Source organism: Ambystoma mexicanum, chromosome 6p, assembly GCF_040938575.1.
Source record: "Ambystoma mexicanum isolate Mex_15411 chromosome 6p, UKY_AmexF1_1, whole genome shotgun sequence".
Taxonomy (NCBI): domain Eukaryota; kingdom Metazoa; phylum Chordata; class Amphibia; order Caudata; family Ambystomatidae; genus Ambystoma; species Ambystoma mexicanum.
In genome coordinates, this window is record NC_090935.1 from 541,169,988 (window position 1) to 541,187,510 (window position 17,523).

General features: G+C 51.1%; 1 protein-coding gene across 1 annotated transcript in view; it reads left to right on the forward strand.

Moving 5' to 3' along the window:
* CWC27 (CWC27 spliceosome associated cyclophilin) overlaps window positions 1-17,523 on the forward strand; it is a 1,312,165-nt gene that overhangs the window by 267,296 nt on the left and 1,027,346 nt on the right. Inside the window, exon 7 of the mRNA XM_069627345.1 lies at window positions 8,837-8,906. Coding sequence (XP_069483446.1) covers window positions 8,837-8,906 — 70 coding nt within the window. The remainder of the gene's footprint in view (window positions 1-8,836; window positions 8,907-17,523) is intronic.

Sequence of the window (17,523 nt, forward strand, 5' to 3'; positions counted from 1 at the left end):
CCCTGGCAGCCATTCTCAGATTTTTACTGCACGTTCAAGTGTTGGGAGTCCTCGTGCTGTAGCTCTCGAGCTTTTGCTGCGTTTTCCCGCTTTTTTCAGGAGATTTTCTCATTTTTTCGGTTAAATAGAGCCTCAAGCTCCACTGTTTCTACATCCGACCAACGGGGATCCGTTTCGGAGTTTCTACTCCCCTCAAGGGTGAAGATTTCATCGAGTTACGCTTTTGGAGGATTCCAGAAGTTCCAAGGCCTTCCCGGACATGGCCCAGGAGAAAGGGAGCTCGACGCCCGGGAAGCTGTTCAGGACCTGCCCTGGATGCCAGCTTCAGAACGTTTTCAAGGAGGACGAGCATTCTTTATGCCTCTACTGTCTCCATGAGGACAAGACGCACAAGGAAAAGGACTGCGCGTTTTGTGGGAACATGTTGGAGCGGACCATGAAGGATCGCCACCTCCGTCTCGCCAACTGGCTGGAAGGTAAGAGCCCGCCAGGCGAGAAGAAGAAAAAGAAGTCCGAGCGGTCTTCTAAGTCCTGTGAGGGTGCCCCGGCGACGGGGGCCCAACAAAAGGCTAAGCACCGCGAGTCCGCGGGCACCGGGAGCGCCGAACGGTCGGGCTCCTCGGCTGCCAGGCAGGGCGCATCCTCCCCGGCGCCATCGACCACGAGCCAACGCTCTGGCTCGGGTAAGAGGAAGTCAGAGAACCCGACGAAGCTTCTGGAGAGGCCCCGGTCGATCTCGAAGATTCTGGCAGAGGGGGAGCGAGGCTCGGACCCACCCCCCAAGGTGAAGGCCCCAGGCGTACAGAAGGTGACGTTGGCCTTAATTCACCCTGCTAGGACCTCGATTGAGGATGTCGCCACGGCCCTGGTCCAGCCTGTGGAGGCTACACCAGTGGAGGCGCCCTCAGGTACCAGAGTCTCCCTGCCACCGCGGAGGGAGTCATCTTTCAGGCCCATCGAGAAGACCCCCACGAAGTCCTCATTGGAAAGGATGTGGGAGGGGCTGGAGGCCCTCGTGGATACGGACACGACCTTTGAAGAGGAGCTCATCCAAGTCGTGGAGGAGGGCCCAGCCCATCGGGAGGGACCCCGACGAGGGTGACGACGATGGCGACGGTGTCGCAGACGAGGCTCCTCAAGAGCCCTGGCTCCCGTCGTTTCCGGCGCCGCAGGACACCTCGGCGGCCATTTTGTCAGCCATCCAGTCCTTATGCTCGGAGATGAGGACTAGGTTGCCCCTTCCCCCGACGGAGGTACCTGAGCCAGTCCCGACGGGGGAACCGGAGCCAGGACCTTCGGAGAGCCCACCACTTAAGAGGAGGAGGACTCATCCTAGGCCTCCTCTACCGCCTCTGCGGCCTTCTCTGCCTTCCCCCCAGGTCCACTACCCACGGGGATGATACAGGCATGGACACGACTACGACGGGTATGGATGACGACGGAGGCAACGACGGGACGTGTCCCCCGTCGCCCCCTGCCCGGGCGTCCCCGCCCGACGAGATTGGATCCTTCCATGCTATGATTTCCAGGGCATCCAAGCTCTTCCAGCTCTGCCCCGAAGAAAAGAAGAAGGAAGAGTTCCTTTACCAAAGGCGTGAGGCTAAAAGGAAGACGGTCCTCGCTGTACCGCTTCTTGATGACATCTGGGATGAGGGGCTCGCCCTCCTCAAGAACCCTGCCACGGCTCCTGCGAAGAGGGACCGGTACGAGAAGAAGTACCGGGTCCCTGACGCTGCCCCCTTGTGCCTTAGGGCGCAACCTACGATCGTTTCGGCGGCGGCCAAGAAGAAAGCGGGGGGGGCATCGGCCTCGACTTCAACCTCCCCGCCGGACGGCGAGGGTAGGAAGCTGGATGCGATGGGACGACGGGTCATCTCATCTGCAGCGACGACCATCAAGACGGCCAACGCCCTGGCCATCTTAGCCCGCTACTACAGGGGGTTGTGGTTCAAGATCGCCCCTCTGTTGGACTTCCTTCCAGACGCCAAGAGGGCTGAGGCCCTGGAAATCTTACAGGAAGGTGAGATTGCCTCGGACAACGCCATTACGGTGGCTACGGACATCGCCGACACCGGTTTCCGTCAGTTGGGCAACAGCGTTTGCCTGAGACGACGAGGATGGCTGAAGGCGACGGATTTCCGCCAGGGCGTACAGACCAAGGTTTTGGACATGCCTTTCGATGGGAACAACCTTTTTGGCAAGGTGGTTGATGAGTCCCTTCAGGTGATCAAGACGGACACAGAGACGGCCCGTGCACTGGGTGTGCTCCAACAGCGACGGCCGTCCTTTCGGAGCTCCGGAGGCAGACAGGGTGCCTCCAAGGGAGCCGGCAGCAGCTCCTCTACGTACCGTCAAGCAGCAAGATCTTCATCGCAGGGGGCCTACAGGTGACGCGGCAAGTCAGGTGGATCCTGCCGTCATCACCAAGGTGGTTAAGGAGGCAAAGCGGCCTCCAAGCAAGATTGAACCGACCGTCGAGCCCCCGCCGAAGCACCCCGGTGGGAGGCCGGCTGACGAAGTTCATCGGCGTGTGGGAGTCCCTCTCCACCGACCGTTGGGTGCTGGACGCCCTGGCCCTGGGGCACGCCCTCGAGTTCCAGAAGAGGTGCCCCCGCATTCCTCCCGTGGCCAGGAAGGAAAATCACGTCCCTCAACTGCTGTTGGAAGTAAGGGCGATGCTCAGGAAAGGTGCCATTGAGCTCGTCCCGAAGAAGCTTCGGGGCTCCGGAGTTTACTCAAGATACTTCCTCGTAAAGAAGACGACAGGAGGATGGCGTCCCATCCTGGACCTGCGACGACTAAACAAATACATCAAGGCACAGAAGTTCCGGATGGTCACCCTCCAGCACGTGTTGGGACAGCTGGAGGAGGGCGATTTCCTGTCGTCGTTGGACTTGAAGGATGCTTACTTCCACATCCCTATTCTAAAGAGACACCGAAAGTTCCTGAGGTTCGTGGTCAAAGGGCGGCACTACCAGTTCAAGGCCCTCCCGTCCGGATTAAAATTGGCGCCCAGGGTGTTCACCAAGTGCCTAGCACCGGTGACGGCGCGGCTCCGCCTGCAGGGGATCAACATCTACCCCTACCTGGACGACTGGCTCATACGGGCAAGGACAAGGGAGCTCGCCGTGGAACACACTGTGAAGACCGTCCAGCTGCTCACGGACCTGGGGTTCTCCATCAACTTTCCAAAATCCCACCTGGTCCCGTCGCAAGTCGCCCTGTTTCTGGGAGCACAGCTCGACACAGTGGCACGGCGGGCCTCACCGTCAGAGGAAAGGATAAGGACCATCCTAGGAAGGGTGCAACGTCTGCTGGCCACGGACATGGCCAGAGTGAGGTCTATCAAGTCCCTCCTCGGAATGATGTCCTCCTGCATTTATCTGGTGCGCCACTGCAGACTTCTGATGCGGCCCTTGCAAGAATTCCTTGACGCCCACTGGATCCAGACGACGGGCAGCTTCGAGGACAGGATCCCGCTTGACAAAGCGTTCCGTCAGGCGATACGATGGTGGGGTGTTCGCTCTCATCTGATGGCGGGAACAGGTTTCCTAGCCCCGGCCCACCAGGTGACGGTGACGACGGATGCCTCCCTGGAAGGCTGGGGATCGCACACCGGGGGTCTCCACGCGAGAGGCCTTTGGCTCCCGGAGGAGAAGTCTCTCCACATCAACATCTTGGAGCTCCGTGCAGTGTTCTGGGCCCTCAGGTCCTTCCTTCCGTCCCTCAAGGGCAAGGTGGTGAGGATCTTCACCGACAACACCACCACAATGTTTTACATTCGGAAGCAGGGCGGAACCAGATCCCCTGCCCTATCCAAGGAAGCCCAGGATCTGTGGCATTGGGCCGTCGCCCAAGGGATGTTTCTGGTACCCTTTCATCTGGCGGGGATAAAAAACACCATTGCCGACTCACTCAGCAGAGAGCTGCGCTCGTGCCACGAGTGGGAACTGCGCCAGGATCAAGTGGACCGACTCTTCCGATGATGGGGCAAACCCCAGATCGATCTCTTTGCAACGGCGGCGAACTCCCAGTGCCGGAGGTTCGCCAGCAGGTTTCCCCAACCGAGGAGCATGGGCGATGCTTTCTCGTTCCCCTGGGACGGCCTGTTCCTTTATGCATTCCCGCCATTGCCATTACTACTCGGGCTCGTCAACCAGCTCAAGAGGTCCCGGTGCAGGATGATCCTCGTTGCACCGGCGTGGCCGAGGCAGATCTGGTTCCCGGACCTTCTGGACTTGTCAGCGTCCACACCAGTCAAGCTGCCGACGGACGCGGATCTTCTCTCCAGAGAAGGAGGCGCCATTCTTCATCACGAACCAGAGTCGCTGAACTTGCAGGCCTGGCTCCTGCATCACTAGAGTTTGGAGGATACGACATCCCGGCCGACTGCAGAGAGGTTCTCGCGAAGGCCAGGGCATCCTCAACTCGCAAGTGCTACGGACACAAATGGAAGAGGTTCTCTGTCTGGTGCCGTGCACAGAAGATTAACCCTCTGCGGATTACGGCCCCTCAAGTATTGCCGTACCTATTGTCCTTGGCCAAGGCTGGACTATCTCACGCTTCCATCAAGGTACATCTGGCTGCCGTCTCACGTTACACCAGGACTACAGGACGGGCGTCCTTGTAGTCTCATCGACTGGTGAAGGAATTTATGAAAGGACTGTTCCGATCATTCCCGCCGGTGAAGGCCCCTGCCCCGGCGTGGGAGCTCAACGTGGTGCTGACTAGGCTCATGGGGGCCCCATTCGAGCCTATGCATTCAGTGCCGTTGAAGTTTCTGTCATGGAAGACAGCTTTCCTCGTGGCCATCACCTCTGCACGACGAGTGGGAGAGATCCAGGCCCTGTCTTGCAAGCCTCCATACTTGACTTTTCACGACACAAGGGTGGAGCTGAGGACGCACCCCTGCTTCATGCACAAGGTGCCGTCGGACATCCACCTCAACGAGCCCTTGGTGTTGCCAGTTTTCTTCCCGTCGCCGGCTGAGAGGACTCTGCACTCGCTGGATGTAGCTAGAGCGCTGGAGTTCTACATGGACCACACGAAGAGTTTTCGGAAGACATCACAGCTGTTTGTGAACTTTGGACCTGTGAATCAAGGGAAGGCTCTCTCGAAGACTTCCATTTCCAGATGGCTCTCCGGCTGCATCATGCACTGTCACCGGTTGGCAAACCGACCGTTGCCAGGCCGTCCGAGGGCCCATTCGACCAGAGCGATCGCTGCTACTACGGCGTTCCTGTCTGGTGTGCCCCTGCTTGACATCTGCAGGGCTGCTACGTGGAGGTCGACGCACACCTTCACAAGGTTCTACTGCGTCGACTTGGATTCCAGGGAGGAGTCCAGAGTCGGCCAGGCAGTGCTGCGCAACCTGTTCGCCTAAGGTGAGCCTGATGAGGGGGTAAGAGTTGCTTAATGTTGAGTTGCTGTATTGCTTGATATTGAGCCTTTTGCCACCTCCCATGGTTGTGCATGTGTATACTGCTATGTATTCTTATATTCATGAGCATGTGAATCCATGCCAGACCCCATGCTGGAGAAGGAACAAGTTACTTACCTGTAACTGTTGTTCTCCAGCATGGGTCTGGCATGGATTCACATGCAAACCCTCCCGCCTACCCCTCTGCAGCTCTTCACTTGGTCATACTGCCACTTCACGTGCTACCAAATCTGAGGATGGCTGCCAGGGGCGGGGCTTAGGGAGAGGGCAGTCATTGGCTGGGGGCAGTATGACCCAGAGACCAGTGATTGGTTACTACTGAGAAAGACAGATCAGAAACGAAACTGATACTGATTTTTTTCTATACCGAGGATTCCCGGCCTGACGACGGGGAATATTCATGAGCATGTGAATCCATGCCAGACCCATGCTGGAGAACAACAGTTACAGGTAAGTAACTTGTTCCTTTCTGTCAGGTCTGTTAGTTGAATCAGTGCTCTCTTTGTCAGATGAATCAGATTCTGAAGTTACCCCCTCCCCTAACTCCTCACCTTCTTCTTCTTTCCAGGTACCCTTCTTTTCTCTTCTCCTGGAAGGTTCTTTTTTTTTATGGAGGTAAGGACGGCCCCGAAAGGAAGCCACCGTGTCTCCAAGGAGGAAGACCAGGGGGCTCCTCTCCCGGAACCGCCTAGGAGGGGAAAAAGCCTATAAGGCACAAAAAACCCCTAAATCCTATATTGTTCGTAGATTGGTCTCCGGAAAGGTGAGTAGAACTGTAGACCGGAAGTATCCCGTGGAGTGATGCCTTGGAAGGGCAGTAGTCCACAGACAACCAGGAACAAACACAGGCGTCTGAACTCAAATCGATAAACAAAGGCAGTCCAAATGCAGGCAGGAGTCTGGTACACGGTGAGTAATAGGCAGGTATCTTTAGGCGGCAAGAATAGGCAATCCGGAGAACAGGCAAGGGTCTGGTACACGGCAGGGCAAAAGTAGAGATACCCAAAGGAACAAGGAGTGAGAAAGGAAGGAAAGACCTGGTAAAAAGATATAAAAAAATAAGGAAAACAAGAAAGGGAAGACGGAAAAGGGTAGAACGTAGAAGGAAGGAAGGGGGGTAACAGACTGGAAGGAGGCGTAGAAGGTGGGTGTAAGAAAAGTTACGGGAAAAGGGAAAACAAAGAAAGGCTAGTTAAATAGGAAATATAGCTGGAAAAAAGCGGCGCCCAGAAAGGCGCAGTACTACAAAACAAAAAGGAATGGAAGTAGTAGCTGGCAAGGGGGAGGCGAACGGGAAACTAGCAGCAAGGCTCAGGGATACGAAAACCCGGAAGCGTTGCGACGCATCCCCGACCCGGAAGGAGCTGGTAAAGAGTCTGAGTCGGGGAGCGTCACAACCAATGAAATCAGGGCAGAGGGGAGAAAAACGTAGGAAAAGGGGGCGTGGCCAAAACGGAGGTAAATGAAAACGAAACTAGCGTTCGTGTCGCCATCGGTTCCACAAACGCCAGGTATTCCGTGATGTGACACTTTCCCACTCTTGTCAGGGTTCGCTTCTCAGGCCCTGTACAGCTGGCTGTCAGGAAGCAGACACGGGACTCGACCTTCCTTCCCTGTATAGAATGTTCAGCCACCGCCTCTCTGGATACTGTTCGGGTCTGTGTAGGCCTGTGGGAACGGGTAGGGTTATCAGTTTCGGCACTGTTGTTGGACCATCCGTCCACCCGCTACAGGTCACGCCACCATGACCCAATCTCCATCCTTCCGTAGGACCACCCTCGGCCGACTGGTATGGCACTTTCCCTGCATCTTATGAACAATGTACCTCTGGTTAACCAGGATGTTATACCACTCCTTCTCTTGTTCGTCTTGCCCCTCTCCCCCCACCAGCTTTTAGTTGTATAGCGTTTGGCGTTCTGCCTCATGCGGGACGCCTATTCCCTTCTTTGTTTTTGGCTTTCTCCATGGCCAAACAAGACGTCTGTGTACATTCCTTTCAACCACACCTTCCAAGTCTCTTGCTCGAGTTTCTCGGGCCTGCCTTTCGGGTGTTCTCTTGGCTTCGATCTCTCTCTGGTTCTTGATTTTTTTCGCCACCTTAAATGCACTCTCCATCGCGTTTTCTCTCTCCAGTTCTCTCTTCGGTACTCTGCTCTGTGTTCTTCCTGGTACCCTTCGACCTTCGTTTGTTTCTGATATCCTAGAGCCCGCCTGACATAACGTCCATCCTATTAATTACAGCTGTTCTGGTGTTTTCCCCGGTCGCTTGTAGTGTTCGCGAGAGCTTCTTCATCTCATTACCTAAACCATCCAGGTGGTTCAACGTTTCCCAGTAACACATGAGTTTAGACCCATAAGGTTCATGTTCTATCGTTAGCCTACCGGGTTGGGTTTAAAGGGGCTGGGTTTCCCAATTACGTCCTTATTCGCAGAAGGGGAGTCTCTCTCCGTGAGCTCCTCCCACATGTAAACACCGCTAGGGGGGACTATTGATTTGCTGCCTCACCTCCCTAGCCTAATGGAGATGGGTTCTCCACTGGGGAGAAGTGATGCCATCTGAAGGATCGTCAGACAGTCCATGAAGCAACTTCATTTACGGCAGGCAATAGAACAAGGTTTAAAACTATTATACCGCTAAAGTGAGCCCCTCTCCTTATTCTCCCTAGAGAAAGGGAGGTCGGCATTCTCATCCAGAGAACCAAGAGGTTTGTATCTAAACTAGTTTCTTATACTTTTTTGGCAATCCAAACAGTCATCCTGCATCAGAAGCCAAATGAACTGAGTTTCCTTTATGGAAGACTTTGCAGAAAGAGTCCTCCCTGTAGGTGTCCGTCCATTCACACTTAAGCTCTCTGCGGACTACCATTCTGCATGATTGCTTGATCATTACTGATTTGGATGGTGGCTCTACCTGTTGAGATGGTTGAATCCATCCTGCTTGTTATACTGTCTAGCATAAGATTACCATGTGGCAAATGCGATGAAGTAGAATAGTGAATTGAAATTCATTTTAGTACCCTTCCTTACTAGGATAAATGCTATTCTTCCTTACCTTCTCTTTTCCTTTGCCTGAACTTAATTGGCTATTTTCTAATCCATCAGTGGAAATATCTGCCTGATGTCCAGGAATGTGTTCAGGCCCAACCTCAACTGGTAACACGCAAATGGAGGAAAAATCAGCAGCCCCTCCCCCCGCACCTCACATGAAATGTGTTTTTGCATTACCTGGTACGCTCCCTGTAAGTGGCAAGGATTTTACTTTGCAACAAGATTATTTGAATGGCCCAGCTCCAATCTTTAGTGATGTCGTGTATTTTTACAAATGAAATGTAACATTTGGAGCTTATAAAGTAGTAAGGGCTAAGCAGATAAGTAAATGTACTTCATTTATTTCAGAAATTTTAAATTACTCTCATTTGGTGAGGAGGCTGAAGAGGAAGAAGTTGAAGTGAGCAAAGTCAGCCAGGTAAGGATAGCCTTCAGATGGTTTTTCATTTTTGTTTGCTAAAATCTACATTTTTCTGAGCTTTTGATCTTTCGTTCTTCTCTATCTGTAAAGCTGAACTCTGTTTGTGTTACATCAGTAGTACCTGGATACTGATCATGAGCATTGATGCTACATTTTAAAGTTGCAAGGAGAGGGTCCAGTCATAATATTACTTTGCAGTGCACAGCACATAATATATATTTTGGGAGGGTACATTTCAGTACATTATGTGAATAAACTGATCAGTCTGATGATATGCATACTGCAAGAGTATGTGGCTGTTTGCCCATGTGAATAATTCATTTCCTTCTTAATACTCCACAAAATTATTTTTAACCTAATATTTGAGATCTTTAACAATGCCTAGCACCTCCTTTTTATTTCAGTGAGATTTTTTTAAATTGTTTATTTTTTTCAAAACATTTTTAAATTGCACATCACAATGTATTTTGAAAGAAACATTTTGAACCAGATTACCTTTGCAGAAGGGAAGCTCTGCCTCTTTTATTTTACTGTGGGGCTTATTCTGACCCAGAACCATTTGTTATTGTTTTCTACTTTGCTAGGACTATTTCTTTCAATACAATACATTGGGCCTAATTACAACTGCGCCAGTCCGAAAAAACTGGTGCGGGTAAGCCTACTGGCACTGGTGTTTCCGGACCGGCACAGTACGTCTCTCCGGGCGGGTGCCATCCTGCCCGCCAGGGTCAGACCTGGCGGCCGGAACGACACCCGCCTGCAGAGTCTCACGAAAGCACCGGCACCATTGTTGCCGGTGCTTCCGAGGTCCCCATTCCCATGGAGTCCTTTTGGACTCCATGGGGACTTATAAAATTACCGGTGCCTGACTTCCAGGCCGCCTGGGTCGGAATACCTCGGTGTTACTGGGAAGTCGGGCACCAGTAATTCATTACGGGTCAGGTGGCAACCCAGACCCGTAATGAGGTCCATTGTGTTTTTTGTTTTAAGACAACATTCATTTTTGTCTTTCTGTCTTTTTATATTTTTTAAGATCAGATATTTTCTTTTTCCTTTTCATGCCATTTGTGTGGTAATGTTTCTTGATAAATAATCTGTGTGTTTAATGTAGTTAGAACTATTACTAGTCAGCCTATAGCTGTGAAACTATATCTTCCAGACAGTGTAAGACAATATTATTTTACTGCTTTTTTTTTATTCCTAACAATTTTGGTGCTACAGGCAATGCAGATACTTTAGCCATCCATAAACAAAAGAAGACACACTAGACTAACAGAACTTTCTTTTTTATAAGCAATACACCAGTATATGTGATGTTCAAGGATATTTATACTGCGCACTATCACCACCTGAATGGTCCCCTGGTGGATCTGAAAAGCAAGAGGGCAGGGTAAGTTCATAGGACTGAGCAGGAAAAAAGCGCAAGAGAGCTGCAATGTGCTATTGGCAGCTTCAGATCGGTTTACACCGTTAACTGAGCGTAGGTGTGATTTTTTTCAGTCGGTAGTTGTCATGTGCTGTTGTGCAAGGCATACATTCTTTTTCAAAAATTGATGAGCAGAGTTTGCTAATTACAATTTTTTTGTTTGGCAAACAAACTTATTTGATTAGCAATGTTGTACTAATATTTAATGTCACCAGAATTAGTTGTACCCCAAGACATAGAATTAGCAAGAATGCCGAAATGATTTATATGTACCTCTGAAGTATAACATTAGTGCAATGTCTGTAAAATGTGAAGGTTCGGATTCGAAAGATGGCCGCCAGGGCAGAGAGACGCATGTGAGGCGCTCTCCTGCCGGGCCACCACATGGAGGAACACTAATACAAGCCTGGATGCACCAAAATAAGAAATGAGACCCACGCCACCCTCGATACGCCGGCACGGGCTGCATGACGACTCCGACCCTGTGGAAGAGGCTCCAAAACGGTAATGGAGCGGTAACGAGCTGGCTGCCCCTCCCCCACCGAAGAATGTCGGAGATGTGTAACTGAAAGGAAGCCGGGCAGCTGAGAAGGAAAAAGTGAGTCGGGACGTAGGGGCAGAGGAACATGGCAGCAACCCCAGCGATCACGGACGGCCCCCTCCTGCCCCCATCAACGGCAGAGGGGCGGGGTTCTTGGGGGAGACTACAGCTCGGAGGTGACCTCCCACCCGAGCAGCTCCCGGCGGTGGGGAAGCGCCAACATACGCCGCACCGAATGACATTAAGGGAGGCCCGCTCCCTGGGACAACATCGGACCGGAGAACCAGACAAGGGGGGAGATCCATAACACAAGCTGGGTGGCACGGTAGGAGAGTCCTTCACATCCCCACTACCGGGAGGGCACGGGGACACCCACCCGGCATGGAACGCCCACCCCCACCAGGACACCCGTCAGAGCGGCTCCCCGCGGCGGGGAGAGCACAGCAGACCAGCAGATGCCGCAACATAAGAAAACTCGGGCGGTCCGCGACCGGTGTGCACTCCGGCCCAAGATCCAGACCAGGAGGAAAATCCACTACATACGCCGGGAGGCGCGGAAGGTGAGGACCACGCACCCCCACTGCCAAGAGGGCACAGGGACACCCTTCCCATGCATAATATTCCCCCCCCACCAAGACACCCACGGTGGGGTGGCCCCAGCCTCCACCCAACATCTGGGCACCTTAACGCGGGGCATATTATTGCAGCCTCTCACACACTGCGGAGGCCGGAACAGCAGGCTCACCGGATTTCCGTTGCCGGCGGGCAACGTACATAATGCTCCTGGCCCAATCTTAAAGACCCCCCCACTCCCTCAAGTGGTGGGCAACAAAAGGCGGGCCTAGACGCGATGAGATGCCCCGGCACTCCCAAAGGCAACGCGCTTCTTCAAGGAGAACATGTCAAAAGCAAAGGGGAAGGGGGCCACGTCTCAAACAACCTCCCAGGCCACCAAGAAGGACGCCAACATATTACAAATGTGGTCTACGGACACCCCAGTGCAAACCAGAGGCAGGACCCAGGAAGACCCCCCTGGGGACGGCAATCCTCCCATCCCTCTCCAACAACCGCCTTCAAGAGACGATATGCACACATGGTTCATGGAGCTTCAAGAGAAGTTCATGTCAACTGTACAGGAACAGTTTGCCTCGATAAGGAATGACATAAAGCAGGTGGTACATGATCTAAAGCAAGACGTGGCCAAACTGGAGGAACACACAGACACACTTGAGATGATCCTCCAGAATACAGAAGAAGCACAACAGAGCAACGAGACGCAGGAACATCTGGTGAGGCTAACCCACAACCTAGAGATACAATGTGAAGATCTTGAAAACCGCTCACGAAGATCCAACATCCGCATCAAAAATATGGCGGAGTCAGTACTCGACAAAGACCTCAAATTGGCGGTACAAGAGGTGTTCAGAGACATTCTAGATGCTCAAAAGGCGGATTCAATTGGGATCAACGGTGCACAGGGTGGGCCCGAAGAGATCGGGTGCGCCAGGGGAGAGACCACGAGACATACTGGTTGCCCTCTCTTCATACCCCAAAAAGAGCAAATCTTGAGGAGGGGGATGGACCATATAAGAATGAACGGTGAGGACATCCAGCTGTACCAAGATCTGGGCCAAGTTACTCTGCAAAAAAGAAGAGCGATGGCCCCTCTTGTCCCGGAATTAATGGCGAAGCATATTCGCTACAAATGTATGTTTCCCTTTGGGCTGCTGTTCACTTGGGAAGGCAAACCACGAAGAGTCACCACTTGGGAAGAAGGCCTCAGCACGATGGGGATACAAGTAGATGGAGCGGCTGAAAGGAACAAATATTCAAGGGGAGAACAGCAGAGAAAACCGAGGGGATGGGAAACGGTTCGGCAAAGGAAGAAGAACACTGGAAAAGGGAACCACAGTTCAGCTCCGGACGAGTAAAAAGGGAAATGAAAAGCACAATCTGGTCACGGGTGGCAGGTCTAACACCATGGGTGGAATGTGAGGTGTGAGCACTAAAGGGCATCCAGAAAAAAACCCGCAAGTGCGGCCCGGGGCACGCTCCCGGAATTGGAATCCGGTAAGGACAGTAGATGATGCGGGTTTAGGAACCCCTGCGAAGTTTACCCCGAGTTTAAGGAGGGCAGGGGCGATAGGCGCAACGCCCTAGCATCCTTAGGAACCTGACCTCACTCTGGTCAAAGTTTTGTTCAAAGGTTAATGTTGGGGGGGGTGTTAATGGGATTGGGGGAGGGGGGCGTTAATGGGATTGGGGGAGGGGGGTGGGCCGCCCGGAAAATGGAAAGGAACGCTGCAAGGGGGATCTCACGTCACTGAACAAGGGTTTAGATGCCATGGGGAAACTCAAAATTTTAAAATACAACCTAAGGGGCCTTAACTCCCCGGTGAAAAGGAAGAAAATGGAGAGCATGCTAAAGAGGGATAAGGCGGACATCTCACTACTCCAAGAAACACACATAAGAGCCCAGGATAAACAGAAAGCGCACATTAGAGGATATAAGATCTGGACTCAGTCTAATGCACCTGATAAAAGAGCGAGGGTGATGATAGTGGTGAAAGATGTTGGAGACTCCACACTAATAGACAAGCTAGTAGATGATAACGGGAGGTTTGCATTTGCAAACATTACGATTGAGGGATACAGCCTCACTCTGGCATCAATTTATGCTCCCAACTCGGGGCAAGATGGCTTCCTGCGGGACACTTTGGGGAAGTTAGAGGTCTTTGCAAAAGAAGAGGTGATTCTGGGGGGAGACTTAAACTTGGCTTGGCGCCCACAAACAGATAGGAGCAAGGGGGGATCTCAAGGCCAGGGGGCGCCATCTAAACACCTCAAGCAAAAGATGTAACATCTGGCTTTGTGCAATGTGTGGAGGGAACTCGAGGGCGAACAGAGAGGGTATACGTACTTCTCGCATGTACACAACACAATGTCGCAAATCCACTATTTCTGGGTGTCAGTGGGGCTGATGGGTAAAATCCAGGAAATGGACATTGGGTCAATCTTACTTTCAGACCATGCTCCGCTTTGGTTGGAGATGAATACCCCTGGAAAAAGAGGTGGGCTTTGGTGATGGAGGTTCCCGCAGGACTTACTTTAGGACCCCATAATGGGAGAATCGATAAGGGACATGGTCATAGACTATTTTGCCCAAAACGACACAGTGATCTGTGGCAAAATCATAGCTCTGAAGGCCTCCAGGGATAATCAGAGGCACAGGTGGAAAAGAGATCTGGAACACAAAATGGCAGACATACAAGAAAAACTTCTGACCCACCCAACCCGTAGCTTGCAGAAATCTTTGCGACATACCCAAGGCCAATTGGAAATGCTTTGCACCAAAAAAGCGGATAAAACACTCTTATACCTCAAACAACAATATTACATTAAGGCCAACAAGGCAGATAGATATTTGGCCAGACAACTCCGCGATAAACAAAAGGCAATGACAATCAAGAATATCAGAAACACGCACAGAGAGACCGTAACACGCACCCAAGATATGGGTAGGGCATTCAGAGAGTTCTGTCAAAAGCTGTACACCACGGAATATCCAGATAGCAGCGCCCAAGACTCATACCTACAAACCCTCCCCATCCCTCGAATAACGGAAGAAGACAGATTAGAACTAGAGGGCCTGATAAGGGAGAATGAAGTGAAAAAGGCCATAGCAGACCTCCCAAACAATAAGGCACCAAGCCCAGATGGGTTCACAGCCCCATTCTATAAAAAATGTGCAGACCTTATAGAGTCCTATATACCTTCAAAGAGAGCGGGAACGTGACCCCGACAATGAATGAAGCCAAGGTTCTAGTCTTTCATAAATCAGGAAAAGACCCTGCATACCCCGGCTCCTACCGCCCCATAGCCCTGATAACTTGGACTCGAAATTATACACAAACATTTTGGCATCTAGACTATCCCCACTTTTGCCCAATTTGATAAACCCAGACCAATCGGGCTTTATACTGGGCTGACAAACACACGACAACCTTAGACGTCTCATTCACCTTGTGGAGAAGATGGGCATCACACATACCCCGTCAATACTACTCTCATTAGACGCTGAGAAGGCATTTGACAGGGTAGAGTGGTCATTGTTATTCAAAATACTAAAGTGCATGGGGTTTGGCGAACACTACATAGACCTAAGAGCCAATTACAAGAGCCCATCAATTAGGATAGCCAGAAACTGGGAGGTTTCCGATAGGGTCGAGAAGGGTAGAGATTTCCAGGGGTACAAAACAGGGATGTCCGCTTTCCCCCCTCTTATATGCCATTTTTAATTAAAATCAGAGAATCCATACTCATAAAGGGGATTGAGATGGCAGGCAGACAACACAAAGTAATAGCATATGCTGATGACATGTTGATTGCCCTAGCGGACCCGGGGAAAAAAACATTGGCTGCCATAGTTAGAGAATTAGAGATATTCGGGGCTATCTCAGGCCTTGAAATCAACAGGAAAAAATCTGAAATTCTGATTCTGGCAGGAGAGTGGAGGGAGATGGAACGGGAGGCAGCTGCACTAGACCTCAAAATTGCAGAAAAAGGGATCAAGTACCTTGGAATAACTCTGACACACAGGGTTGAGCTACTGTACGAGGGAAACTATACCCCACTCCTAGAACACATAAGGAGGGATCTGGGGCGATGAAACCCCCTGACGGTATCATGGTGGGGCAGAATACAATTAGTAAAAATGAACATTCTCCCCAGGCTGTTATTCTACTTCCAGGCTCTCCCAATTAGGGTCCCCAGATAATTTTTCATGGCACTTCCAAAGGCAATTTGCTCCTACATTTGGAAAAGGAAGCCCCCGAGGGTCGCCAGAGCGGTCCTCACAGCACCTATTTGAATGGGGGGGGGGGGTGTCCCTTCCCCCATCAAAAATACTTCCAAGCTGCGCAACTAAGGGTGCTGAGGGAATGACTGGGGGAAGATCATCAAACAATTTGGGGGACACACGATAGGGCACTCGCCAGATCTCCTATGGAAAGCTGAACAACACAGGCACCCGAACCTCACCATCAGTGTAGTCATGAGAACCACGTTAGAGGCCTGGGATGAACAAACGCGAAGGGGAATCATGACCTCGGTGGAAGCTCCCTTCACACCCATCTGCGCCAACCCACAATCCCCGCTGGGAATGGAACAAGGGGCCTTCGAGAAATGGGAATCGGCAGGGTGTACGAAAATTGGGGAAATGTTTCAGGGCAAAGAAATTAGATCGTTCGAGGCATGCAAACTCCTACTAAACCTTACAGAAGGGGACAGGTATACATATGAGCAGCTCAGGCATTGGCTGGCTACACCTGAAGTCACAAGAGCGGCAACTAGGGATCACACTCCTTTTGAAAATTATCTAATAACCCACTTGGGGTCTAGGAGGCTAATCGTGTCGCTATACACCTTTATAAACTCTCAAGAGAAAGATGTGAAGGGGGCCTACATTGTCAAATGGGGGGAAAACCCTGGGGGAGGATATCCCAAAAAAAAACAATGGGAGGATGTGTGGATCAACATTCCAAAATTGACCCGGTCAGTTCAAATGAGGGAGATGTGGGTAAAAGTAATAACCCAATGGCACTACACGCCTGAGAGATTACATACAATATACCCACAAGCATATAACCTATGCTGGAGATGCTGTGCAGTAGTGGGTCTGTGGAAACGCATATGGTGGGACTGCCCGGGGATCAAGGGATTCTGGTCCGAGATAAAAACTGAGATGGGAAAATGTTTTCCGAATGCGGAACAGTTGGGGGAGAAGGTGTGGCTCTGCGGAATGAAAGACAATGCAGCCAGGAAATTCACAAAGGCACACTGGAGGAACTTCATGGGTCTGCTTATAGCGGCATGGGCAGCAATAGCCCAAAATTGGAAAAAGCGAGACCCTACACTTGTATTCACCTGGCTCCAGAAGATCTGGTCACAAATGACTATGGAAAAGATAACGCATACAATCCCGGGCTCAAGTGGAACATTTACAAAGGAATGGGGAACGGTCCAAGACTATTTGCAGTCAGACTATATGGAACAATGGTGCCCCCACAAAATCAAAATAACAGACATTTTCAGTGCATAAGACATTCCCTTTTTGAAATACATCAAGGTGGTCTTCCGGGCCTGGGGTGGGGGTATCGTTTAAATCCAAGTTCTTTCTATGAATTCGAAAATAATATTTAAAAAAAAAAAGTAAAAGTTCACTGCATGAATGGACAAACAATAAAATGATAAAGCTCTAAAAACATTTTCAGTTCAAGGCTCTGTGTGGCTGTATCATGCAGTCAGTGTTGCATCACAGTGCTGTGTCCTTCATATTGTTAACAAGACATCAATAAAGACTTAATAGTGTGCGTGTGCCGTTTTTATTTCATTATATTAAGTTACATATAGCTAGTGTTTAGCATAAACCGTTGCAAGCTACTTTACTGCTTGGTTTAAAATTGGGAAAACTTTTTTAAACGGAATGTAGGACTAAGAATCGTTGTCTTGAGACGTGCTTGGTGTGCATCTGTTCTTTTTGGGAGAGCTAGGTCTTAAGTCATCATCGACAACACCAGGACGTCTTGGTTTCATGCTAAGAAATAAATCGACGAGCCTTTTTGGATCCGAACTCTGCATGAGAAGGG